We start from the raw sequence: 12,290 nt of genomic DNA, 5'->3' as shown, positions 1-12,290 counted from the left end.
AACTTACATACCAGCTATGTTCTTTTGTTTCTTGTACGTATATACGATGCTTTTAGAAACGGTGGTTGCATCTTTAATACCCAAAGCTGCCTCGGTTTTCAATTTTGAGTAAAATATATTTTGGATTCAAGATTCCCTGTATTAAACCAAACAAAAACTTCTTTCAGTTTTCTTCTGACGATTGAAAAAGAAACCCACAAATTCAATTTGTAACTTGTTTACTTCTAAGTATTTACATTAAGTTTTACTCCACACTCGAGTACTTTCAGGCCCTTCTGTGGCCCATTCTCAAGAGATGTTTGGGATGTTAGCCTGGGTCAAGGCCCAGCAGTCTTCTGGAACTTCTTCTCGTTGTGCTGTCATTTATGCGATGGCTGTTCTGGTTTTCTTTAGAAGTAAACAAGTTACAAATTGAATTTGTGGGTTTCTTTTTCAATTCCCTGTATTCTTGATTTAAATTGAGAACTTCAGATATAGGTAAATATGACACTATAGATACAACTTAAACGAAAATATATTATTTAATATAAAATTTTTTGAATTTTTAACTTTTATTCGGGAAATTTACATAGTTTTTCTACATGATATTCTGAAGTATGAAAAGGCATCTTTTATCGTTTTGATATATCAATTGATTCCTGCCAGTGAACGAAGCCTGGACGGGAGTTTACGTAATAACGAAGACGACACACAAGCGGCCAAAACACCAAGGACTCTATACGATCATAAAGAAGATTTATGGAGGTTCTGAAATACTGATCTGAGGGAGACAAATGGGTAATATTGATTTAGTTATTAGGCTTTATGTATATATATGGTGGCCTCCAGGTTCACGAATCAGTACAATCCCATTACGTAAGACGAAAAATGACGTAACTAAATCGCAATTAAATCGTCATGCCTTTACGGAAATGCCGTCCTTTAATAACCGTTAAATGTGGGTTAGGCCTAAATCATCGGTGACTTGCGCGTACGACTATGTCAATACGTAATCTCATCTCGACGTGCGCAATGCTGCCATAATGATTCATTGCAGAAGTCATCGTGGAGTCTATATCAGCTTCTTCTTTTGGGGAGCCCAAGCCCCACGAATATAGGAGATCGATCGCCAAACCAAGCCTTTACGACTGTCGCAGTCTGAAATCGCCAATGTGTGTGACCCAGGCTTAATTGTTTTTGTTTTTGCATCTATGAGTGTTATTTTCATTAGAGCATCTCTTCAATCCATTCTGTTTTATTTTGTCTTCTGTATTTTGAAAACTGTGTTCTGAAGTTACCTTAATTCAGCAACTTGCAGTATTTTCATTCTTTTCACCTGGACTTAGGTTGACGTAATTAGAAAACCACATCGTTCAAAAACTTTTATTAGAACATTTGCAATGTTATACTTGTGTACATATGTTAGGGTTTTGTGTATTTTTTTGTTATTTTTTGACAATTGTTTACAAAGACTGGAGTATAAATATACACAAAGGACAATACATTATGTATGGCATGAAAATGATTCAGTTTGCTATTGTCTGTCTGTAACTCATGTAGCGTTGTCAAAGCGAATGGATCCAAATGAACACTGTGTTCCCGTCACCTTGTGTCTTTGTTGGAAGGTTTTGGGGTATATTGGGACTGTTGGCTCGCATGCAGGGAGTCGTATTTGTCAAGTGTGCGATGTTTCTTCTGTCTCTGAGTGTGGGTGGGTTTGATTTTTTATATCTGAGCAAGTCTGTACTCGTGTAACGTGGTTTCCGAAACAGCAACAGCTTTCCTTGACAACTTCTCGGCCCGGTTTCAGCCCTCTGATTTAGTTATCGAAGGTCAGAACGTACCCGAATTTTTCTGGGTTCTTTGAAGCGTCGTACTGGTGAAGTTGGAAGCCGGGGAAAACTTCCTTCACGGCCGTTGGAGTGAACGAACTTCTCAGTGGTGTTCTAGAAGCAGAAGACACTGAAGAAGACGAAGACTGTCTGAAAGAAGTGGAAGAAGAGGATGGTGCTCTATGCGAAGTGGCACTCAGACCAGAACCTCCGCGTAATGTAGAAGTCGCGGCGGAAGCCCCTGTGCTATGGGTCGATGATGTAGATGGGAACGCAGGACGGCGAGAGGACGTAGAACTTGTGAAAGCACTAGAGGAAGAGGTTGGTGCTCCATATGAAGTGGTTCTCAGACCTGAACCACCACGGAATGCGGATGTAGAGGAAGAGGCACCAGTGCCCCGAAATGATGTGGAGCTAGAAGAGGATAATCCACTGGAGGAAGCTGAACTACTGAAGCTTGAAGCTCCTGCTGTGCTTGCTCCCCTAAAGGTTGAAGATGATGAAGGAGAGACTGGAGAAGCAGCTGGTTTTGATGGAGGAGGACCTTGGGAAACGGACACTTGCTCAGTTTCAAAGCCAACGCCCTTTCCAGCTCGGAAATTGAAAGTACGTCGAGTGCCATCATCTTCTACGACAGTGTAAGTTCCTCGAACGTTGCCATCAGCATCGGCAGTTTCAGATCTTGAATACTGCTCGGAATTGAATGCAAAATCGTATGATGCATCAAGTCCTGTGTCTGCAAGTGGGTCAACAAATGGAACCTCTTGAACTGGGACAATTCTTCCTGTTGGTTGACCGGATGGGGCACCAGGTACCTCAGGGCCCACAGGAATGTGAGCTCCTTCTGCAATGAACCCTGTGTCCCGACCAGCTTCATACTGAATTTCTCGTCTCTGGCCATCATCATCAGCTACAAAATCAAACTTACCATCAACATTGTTGTCACTGTCTCCAGATTCTGACCTCGAGTGACTGGAAGTATCGTATGCAAAAGCATAACTTCCATCGGGTCTCAATTCACTGCGAGTATTGGCTTCTTCAAAAGGTACTCTGCGATTAGAAGCAGATAATGAGGATGAGCCAGAGAATGCTTGCTGCGGTCTACGGACAGATGAATGTTGAGCTGTGAAAGAGGTGCTTCCAGTGCTACCTCTTGCAGGGGAAACTTGACTGACAGATGTCCTTTGAGAGCCAAAGGAGCTGCTAGTAGAACTTCCTACTGTGTGAGATGTAGATGGAAGCTCTGTAAGTAGATGGAGTGCGAGAAGGAGAGGCCGCACTGAATGTCGACTGTGACCCTCTTGATGAAGAGATGCGATTTCCAAAGTGGGACCCAGAAGCCTGAGGGGTGAGGCGAGAATCTCTTGTTGCTGAGTGGCTAGCTGCAGTACCTTGTCCACTTCCAAACACTTGTCCTGTTGAGGTTGAAAAACTGGATCCAGTGGTTCTACTTCCACTAAATCTTTGGTTGGCAGAGGTAGAGCTAGATGTCGAAGCTCTGCTTCCAAATGAAGCCCCTGCTGCACGGGATCCAGAAAACTGGCTAGTGGAAGTAGGTCTAGCTCCAGCTAACCGGGTTGCTGCTGGAGTTAACCCAGACTCCACTGGACCTAGCGGCAAGTCGTTTCCTTCGACGACAAATCCAGTCTCCCGACCGGCTACGTAATTGACAGTTCTTGTGATTCCTTCCTCATCAGTGTAGGTGTAAGATCCTCTGACGTTGCCATCGGCATCGCTCTGTTCGGTTCTTGTCTGTCCTTCTCCTGCAAACTGGAAGTTGTAGGAGGCGTCAGTGCCTGTGTCGGCCAAAGGATCGACGAAAGGTCGGCGTGCCCTGGCTGCAGCATGAGCAGCTTCGAAATCAGGGTGAGGGGCAGGCAGATGGTCACCTCTGGCTACGAAGCCGCCTTGTCCTGATTTATACTGAAGGTTCACGTTATTGCCGTCGTCGTCTCTGTAGCCGAACTCACCATCCAGTTCTCCACCTGGGTTTAGCTTGGCACTCTCGAAGGCCCCTTCACCAGTATCGTGGCCATACTTGTAGGTCCCGTCGCTGTGAAGGACGTAGTACTGAGAGCGCCTCCCTGTGCCCACTCGAGGGATGTTGTAAGCCCCGTCTGGAAAACTCACTGCGCTAACCACTAACGCGGACAACACAGCCTGCGTTAAAGAGAGAGAGTGGAATTACAAGATGCACCCGAGATGGAGTGGGACATATATGATTAAGTCAACTGCCAAAGGCACAGTAATGACTGGATGGTAAAAATCTATTAATAGAAAAACCATTTACACTAAAATTGATCCGAAATACGAAATGAAAATAAGCGAAAATAGAAAGAGGCCTTCTCAACTACAGGATACACTGACAACTCCATTCCAAGCCCTGCATTTGCATTTACTTTGTTTTATCTTATATGTCTTTTTACATCATGAAAACGTGACTATGATATCTACGTGACTATGTTAAATTGAAAAGGCTGTCGTTTAAGGAGTACCACAACAAATAAGGAATAAAGACTATTCAGTGCTAGTCCCATACAACCAAAATGAAAATGGAGTTTCCAAAGATGGAGGAAAGGGATTGTTGAATAGAATATTCCACACTTCTTATTGTGGTGAAAATGTCTGTGTCAAAGCGATAACCCATCCAGCCACTTAGAAGTAATAGAGTTCTTATTGTCTGTCTGAAAGCAGCAAAGTGGAAACGCACGTACACACACATACACACAAAATAATAATAGTCTAATGATATTTCACAGCTGATGACCACTTATCCTATATTTGCCAAAGACTGAGGTCAGTGCAGGCATTAAGTTTTTGTAAACAAAATTCAATAGTCAGCTTGCGTGTGCGTATGTGGTTTTGTATTTGTATGCATGAAGTCAATAAGATCACTCAAAAATGTACATAAATTTCTGTACACACACACACACACACACACACACACACACACACACCACACACACACACATATATATATATATATATATATATATATATATATATATATATATATATATATATATATATATAGTGATCTTATTGACCTCATCCATACAAATACAAAACCACATACGCACACGCAAGATAGCAAGTTGACTATTGAATAATAGTCTAATTATTTATACATAAATAATTAGACTATTATTTATATATAATGTATTGGGTGTATTTACACTTATAGTATGTGTAGGTATCCATGTATTAGAGATATATGTATATATCTATACATACATGCATATACGTAGTACGTATATCCAATACTTGGATACCTATGCATACTATTAGTGCAAATATACTCAAATGGCCTGCTCACTATAAAAAAAAAAGGTCATTACATTTGATCACAGAAATCAAAAGAATTATGGCAAATATTATTTCTGATATTTTTTTCCTTTTTGGGTCTAGTTTTCCCAGTCTTTCACGTTTTTCCGTCTCGTGCGAATTCAATGCGTCTACTGAAACACTGCCGCGTGTGTATGCACTTCTGAAATGCGTCTGCACTGACTGTCTGGGTGTTTATTGCATTATTTGGTTAAGGGTAGGAGAGCTGAGTCGAACGTCGAAGCACTTTCAGAAAATGGGCGGTCTGTATAGGTATATTCACGCGACTGTCACTTTTTTTTTTTTTTTTCGAAACTGTATGTATATGTTCTATATTCGCACTACGAAGGAGGTTTTCAAGACTTGAACACTTGGAACCAAACTTCTTTTCGGTATTGGCAAGGATAACAGATCGTTGTTTTTCTTCTTCCTACCAAGCTAGTCCAGGAAGCCATGGCTGCAGCAGCACAGGTTGGGCCGGGAAAGCGTTATGGGGGAAGAGTGGATGGAGAGACTGTCGCCCCTGCTATGCCTTTGCCGTCTGCTGATGGCTACGTTTTATACTCTTCTCCTCCTCCTCCTCCTTCAACCTGCCTCCCAACCCCTAATCTAACCTCATCATCATCCACCCCCTTCCACCCCCACGCGCAGAGAAACCCTCTTCTTCCTTCATTCATTAGCCTCTCCTCCTGCCCCTTCCAAATCCGGCTCCTCCCCCTCCCCCTCCCCGTCTGCGTAACCTCGCTGCAACCTCTCGACCCGGAGCGCAGCCATGACATTTAGGAATCGCTGAGTTGGGTGAGCTCCGCCAGTGAGTGAGAGGAAAGGAGGATTTGGGGGATCCTAGAAATTCCTTCCTCCTTGGCTTCTTCTCACGCTTTCCAGCTGAGGAGGCGTCTTCCAACTTGGAGGAGGTCTACTACTTTTTATCAAGGGGGTGGGTTTTATACCTTACTGCGGGGTGCTAAGTGAGTCTGAATGATAAATGGATAGCCTCTGTATTATTATTATTATTATTATTATTATTATTATTATTATTATTATTAACATGTGCACCCACATAAACGAAAAAAAAATCTAGGCCTACGAAGTGGTCACTGTCTTTTCTTTTCTCAAAAGCCACTCTGGGATAATGGCTACGGTTTAATGTTGACAAAAAAATATGTAAGTTGAAGTCATCCTGTAGGCTCATTATTCAGTCATCTTGATTGGCATAGCTACCTTCAATCTTTGACTAAGGCGAAATTACGTCATTTCGGCTGTGCCCATTCAGTGAATCAGAGAGAGAGAGAGGGAGAGGTATGTATACATCTATATTATATAAAACTTGCATAAAATCTTGTGTATTCCCGCACACAATTCTCCATTAGCCATTTATGAGTCTTTAGGTTTTTTATTTGTGTTTTGTCAGAACGTGTTCTAACTACAAATATGTCGTTTTTATAAAGAGGACCTCTAGATGTTTCCAATTCACACACCAACGCCCCCACCCTACCAGTAGCTCCCTTCTCTGTCTCTGTTCTATATCTTGGGCCTATACTGTGATCTCTTGAGAGGGGAAAAGGGAAGTTAGATTCCTGTATTTTCACGTCTCTTTTTGTAACTGGATCTCTACTCCATTGCTTGGTCGCGTTCATTTCCATGTTTTTCCAATGGAAAAACAGATCCCGATGTTAGCCTGTGCCATTAACAGCTTATTACACTTGTTCATTATCTATTAGTTAACTTCGAGGAAGACCGTCACAAAGGGAGATGAAACATGCTACTGGCCTCGTTTGGGTGGTACCTACTACACGAGGGGCAGTGGGCCTCAAAGAGATCGGAAACACTCAGGAAAAGCAGTCATTTGGAACCATTCGCTGTACAGAACGAGGTCATCTCTTTGCCCTTCCTTCCCTCGCGTTTCCAAATCATCGATTCATTCTTTTCTGAAGAGGATCGGCAAAGTTTATGATCACTTGCTTCTCTCGCAAATATCTTTGGCTCCTCATTCCTCTCTTTATTTTGCAGAGAGAGAGAGAGAGAGACGTTGGTACTTGGTTACCACTTCGGTGCCAGATGAGATCTCTAGACGCAAGTCGTTGCACTTGGTACCCTGTCTCTTGCAGTATGTGGCAACGTAGCCTTTTGAATATGGTCATTATGCGAAACTGAAATAGGCAGTGTAATTTGGGTCTTTATATTCAAATGGAAAGTTTGGTGGAAGACAAAACCGTATTTTTCAGAGAGGAAAGATTGCCTAATCCATAAAGGAGAGAGAGAGAGAGAGAGAGAGAGAGAGAGAGAGAGAGAGAGAGAGAGTCATACCCAACCCACGTTCAAGGACTAGAAATCTGAAAACACTTCATGCAATAAACAGGCCGTTATATATGTCTTACGACACGAGAGTGAAACCGCACTATGTGCTGGGCACCTTTCGATCCTGCCCCACTCGCTGTCCTATTTCCAAAGACTTCTTCAAATTCCGTTTCTAAGAACGACTTCCCCCCGTTTTTCGTGATGACGGTTTTGCACTTCGCGGGAATTACAGTCGCGTAATGGCGCACGCTCTCTGATTCGGAAGGGAAGAAGGCAAAAACTAAAGCGCGGTTTGTGTGGGAATGTTCACTCACTGGAGAGAAATTGTAATTGACGAGTGCTTGGGGGGGGGGGGGTTGAGTGTGGCGAGGCGGTGGGCATCAGTGTCTTGAAGGGGGTAAGTGCCCCCCTGGCCCCCCTGCCCTTCAAATGACGGCTCTGCCTCCATACCGCACGGGGGGGGGGGGTGTGACCTTGCTTAGGCCAATCTCATTTTTGATGATATGATTTACGTATTTATTGCTCTATCATATGTATAATATAATAATATATATATATATATATATATATATATATATTATATATATATATATATATATATATATATATACTTTTTCAATTTCCGATGTTGATAAAAAAAAAAAAGAGCTTAAGTGCATCTTATAAAGCATCTTACTTTTGCGGAAACTTTGTCCTTAATCTCGAATCCTGCCAGTGAATGTTATATCCCGGCAAATGTCTTTATCTTGATAAAAATCACCCTGATTGCTTGCTTCCTGTTTCGAAAAAAATATAGTTTTTATCTTTTTCTTTTTTCTATCTGCTATGACTTCCGTCAGTCGCATAGATTATAATATAAGACTTCCTTCGGCCAATTATGAACCGGATCTGCAATGCCTAAATTATAATCATAATTTATGATTATTGTCATCATTAGCATGATTTTTACCATAAACTCTTGAGGCGCTGCGAGTAAAGAGACGATAATGAACCAAACCACAACGCAAGGAAATTGTATTGTGTCTCATGCAGCAGCAAGTGAGATGTCCTGTTCTTGCTAATGCAGGTGACCAATATTATATCAAATGGAACGCTTTATTCTTTAAAGATATTCTCAACTCTTGGATTTATCGAAGAATAGTAATGTTTATATAAGTCGATGCAATGAGGAAATATACATAGTACTCTACACGCTAAACAAATGCCGATCGACATCATTGCATTTTGGCGGGTGAAATCATGCAACCGACGACTAGATTTGGGTTGGTTGGGGGGTTGGCTGGGGACGGGGATGATGCTTGGGATTATCCTCTGAAGGTCTCCACGACCACGAAGTCAACCGAAAATTCGTTGTCATTAAAGAGACTGACGTCTATGTAGGACGCGTGAGTCCTAATTGGACCTTTCCTGTCAAGGATACCGGACCTCCGAAATATGACGTAGGATCCACATTGGTCGACAAATCAGATCGAATCTAGACTTCTTTTTAACTATCACAAGATTCTGCATTTTCTCTGTTCGTCTTCCAAAGCTTTCTGACGAATTTCCCAGCTACAGATAATTATCCATTTAAATATTCCTTTATGTTTTGCTTGGGCTTTCGTTTATCTTCATTTACTCTGTTTATCTTCACCAGTTTCTTTACTCTTCAAATTGTTTCCTGGTTGTGTTCGCAAGGTATGAACGCAATGCAATAGTCTCCGGGAAGGACACGTATCATATTAATAATTTTCCTTTCAGGAGTTTTCACCCATTTCAAACCTCAAGGCCTATAAATGCGGATATATTAACCAAAAACGAAAACATATATTTTGCATATCAAAGGCAGATTCAGTGTAGCACCCATCACATTAAAAGAAGAAGAAAAACTGAGTGTAGCACTTGCATATTCTCTCTCTCTCTCTCTCTATCCCCGCTCGGATGAAGACGCTCTTGATGTTCCGATTAGGACCACACCCCGCGATCCAGTTCTCGAGGCAATGGGCAGATGACACCGGCCATCGGCAAAAAGTGGTCTGGTTTCTTAAGGAATTGAATAATCCGGTCGGAGCATCTTCCTTTTGCCCGGGAAGGGAGGTCGTCTGTCTGTCTGGCTCTGTCTTTGTACTACACTTGGAGTAGAAACGGAGATGGTTAAAAGTGAAGTGGGGATATTTTGTGATATCTATAGTTTAGAAACATCAAATTATTTCTGGGTTAATGTTGCTGAAAAGGGCAATGAACAAGAATTAAAATGAACATTTTTAAGGACTTTAAAATAAAGTAAAACTAAAGACGATTAAAGTTGTAGAAAAGTAAAAAAAACAAGGGGCTCTGCTCTCACGCGAATAGTGTAGTGTGCCCGCAACTGTGTTTGTGGCGCGAACTCTTACCACTTCAACAGTCTTCAGCAATTTTTTAGGACTTTCTTTCCATGAGATCAGTAATGTCGTGATATCTGGGCCAACTCTGCTATGCCGAATGAATTGTCTAATGGTGGATTGTGTCCATGTAACCATTTCTGTAATTTTGAATTTTGCTCTAAGTACGATAAAAGCTCTTCATACATCTTTGATTTGGATACGCTTTTTCGAGTGGTTTTTAAGTATGTACTATTCGTCTTTTCGTTTCTGAAAGTTGTCATATATCTATTGATTTATAATTTATCTTTCAGCACAAGCATTCATGTGTTTTATCTAGGTTTTGTTTTTATTCCATGGGTGATTTAATTACCATTTGATTGTTCCATGAAAAATACGTCATTATTCTAAACATTGTTGAAAAAGCTAAAGTCTAGAGGGAATAATGATAATAATAATGATAATAATAATATTTAAAAAACAAATTCTAAAAGCAAAAAATACCCATTATCACTAATTGGCATCGTAATGTTTACCAGCCGAATGTCAATTTGTCACTATCAGTCTGTCACACAATAGGTATCAACTCAGTAAGTTAACAGTCTCGAGTGTCGTTACTTGCGTTCGTGTTACTTAAATACGTCCCATTCATGTTTTATTACAGTTGTAGCTCGGTTTGCAGGCGTCGTTGGAAGCAACACGCTTGGGAGACCCAGAATGACAGTAGCACAGTGATGAAAGTGCCCTGATTAGCTAAATCGCCGTAGGCTATAGGCTAGGTATACTAGAAATCAAGAAAACTCCACACATGTCGATGTGTAGCCCTCATGAATCTATCGTCAAAATTCCTGTTAATTATCAAATTTCAATGTTTACTTCAGAAGACGGAAGGAAAATGTATTCTTCAGGAAAAATATCTATCATGAAAAGTATCCTGAAGTCTTTACGTAAAGCCCGTCAGAAATTAGGACAGGTAGACTATTTGGGCATCTTGCCTAACATAGGCCTAGGCCTATATCACGAACTAGAACCTTCATTACGAGGAGGCTACTGCTGTCAGATTTTATAGGATGCTAAGGGGGACGGTATAAGAGGCCTGATGTAGATCTCTGGACTGTACAACCAACACAGACGACCGTGCAGTGTTGCAAGGACGTCTGTGGATTGAACTGCTCTGCTTAACCTGGAATAGTAGTATGAGTTTGAAGCAGGTTGAGGCGTTGGACTGGGAGTCTTGTTATTCATTATATAATATATAAAAAAGAAGAAAAACCTGGATCTCTGCTCAGAGAAATAGTCAGACTTTTCATACGATTAAGCATTCACGTTATTATGCCTACTGTAGCAAAGACGTATAGAGGAGGACACTGCAAATTCAGATGGACATAGCTTAAGGAATGGGCCATAGGCTAGTTGTCAACTTGTCATAGGCCAGCCAAGTCAACCGTCGGTATGGGTAAGCAGACAATGTACCTATGTTTTATTTTTGTTTTGTTTTGTTAGACTAGTCTTGATTCACGCACTGAACTTAAAGCTCTATCTTATACCCATTAGGATTATTGAGATACACTGCGAAGTATTGAAATTTATTGCCATTGCCAGGTCTATAGGAATGAACTAGCCTAGTAGACATTATTGAACTAACAGAGAGTTCGCTGTTGTATTCATGTAATGCTTTACTTCCGTAGATAGTATTGTTTTGGCATTATATTTTATTATTATTATACTTTCACCAACCTCAACGTTTATTAGACATTTCTGTTATAGTACAAATTCTGGTTAATGTAAAGAAGACGGCCCCACGAAGATATCAACTATGAATATATTTCTGGGCTGACGAATATAGAAAAGGGTGTATATTATGATGCAGGACAGGTGGAATAATATAAGAAATTGACCGAGATAAACGGAAATTAGACCCGACTTTTGCTTATATTTTTGTTTTTATTCCTGAGGGGTTGGTACTTAACACGGCATCCTGCCTTATTTATTACTGGTCACTTGAGGATTAACGTGAAAACATAAAAAAAGACGGCAAATTTTCCATTATCTCTGCAAATTTCAGAAATCATCTCACCCCCATTGTATTACATCCAGCTATTTCTATTTATTTTAAGTCCAAAAAATTATATTGACGGTATCTTTGTGTGGACGTCATCTGTATACATTTGGCTAACTTCATGTCTTTGGGTTCTTTAAAGCTAAGCGCCCACAAAAACAGTGATAATCTTGTACTCGCCCGTTCCGGTGGCTCTCAGGCCTCTTGTTGACCCATGGCTGCTTGCACCAAACCTCTCCACCATCCCATTGTTGAGTGCTGCATCTCTCCAGTTATTTCCAGGATCCTCCATTTCCTGTTCTCACAGGCTTAACGCTTTATCTACTCAATTCCCTCTTAGCCACATGTCCTGCCCAATGTATCCTCTGTGATCTTATATCGAATCTGTATGATACAGTTAAGTAAAATAGAAATAACCAAACTGCGCATACATGGTACTATTATCAAAGCGCTCGGTAT

At 41.1% G+C, this 12,290-nt stretch overlaps 1 protein-coding gene across 1 annotated transcript; it reads right to left on the bottom strand.

The window, feature by feature from the left end:
- Positions 1-1,348: 1,348 nt before the first annotated feature.
- On the bottom strand, positions 1,349-5,723 carry LOC135205723 (serine-rich adhesin for platelets-like). Its single transcript, XM_064236802.1, has 3 exons — positions 5,570-5,723; positions 3,032-3,971; positions 1,349-2,961 (listed from the first exon to the last, which is right to left on the bottom strand). Exons 1-3 carry the CDS (start codon positions 5,588-5,590, stop codon positions 1,799-1,801), a joined length of 2,124 nt encoding a protein of 707 aa, XP_064092872.1. The 5' UTR covers positions 5,591-5,723; the 3' UTR covers positions 1,349-1,798.
- Positions 5,724-12,290: the final 6,567 nt, after the last annotated feature.

Source organism: Macrobrachium nipponense, chromosome 24, assembly GCF_015104395.2.
Source record: "Macrobrachium nipponense isolate FS-2020 chromosome 24, ASM1510439v2, whole genome shotgun sequence".
NCBI classification, from domain to species: Eukaryota; Metazoa; Arthropoda; class Malacostraca; order Decapoda; family Palaemonidae; genus Macrobrachium; species Macrobrachium nipponense.
The sequence above is the reverse complement of the archived record's forward strand: the minus strand, read 5'-3'. Positions and strand labels throughout refer to the sequence as shown.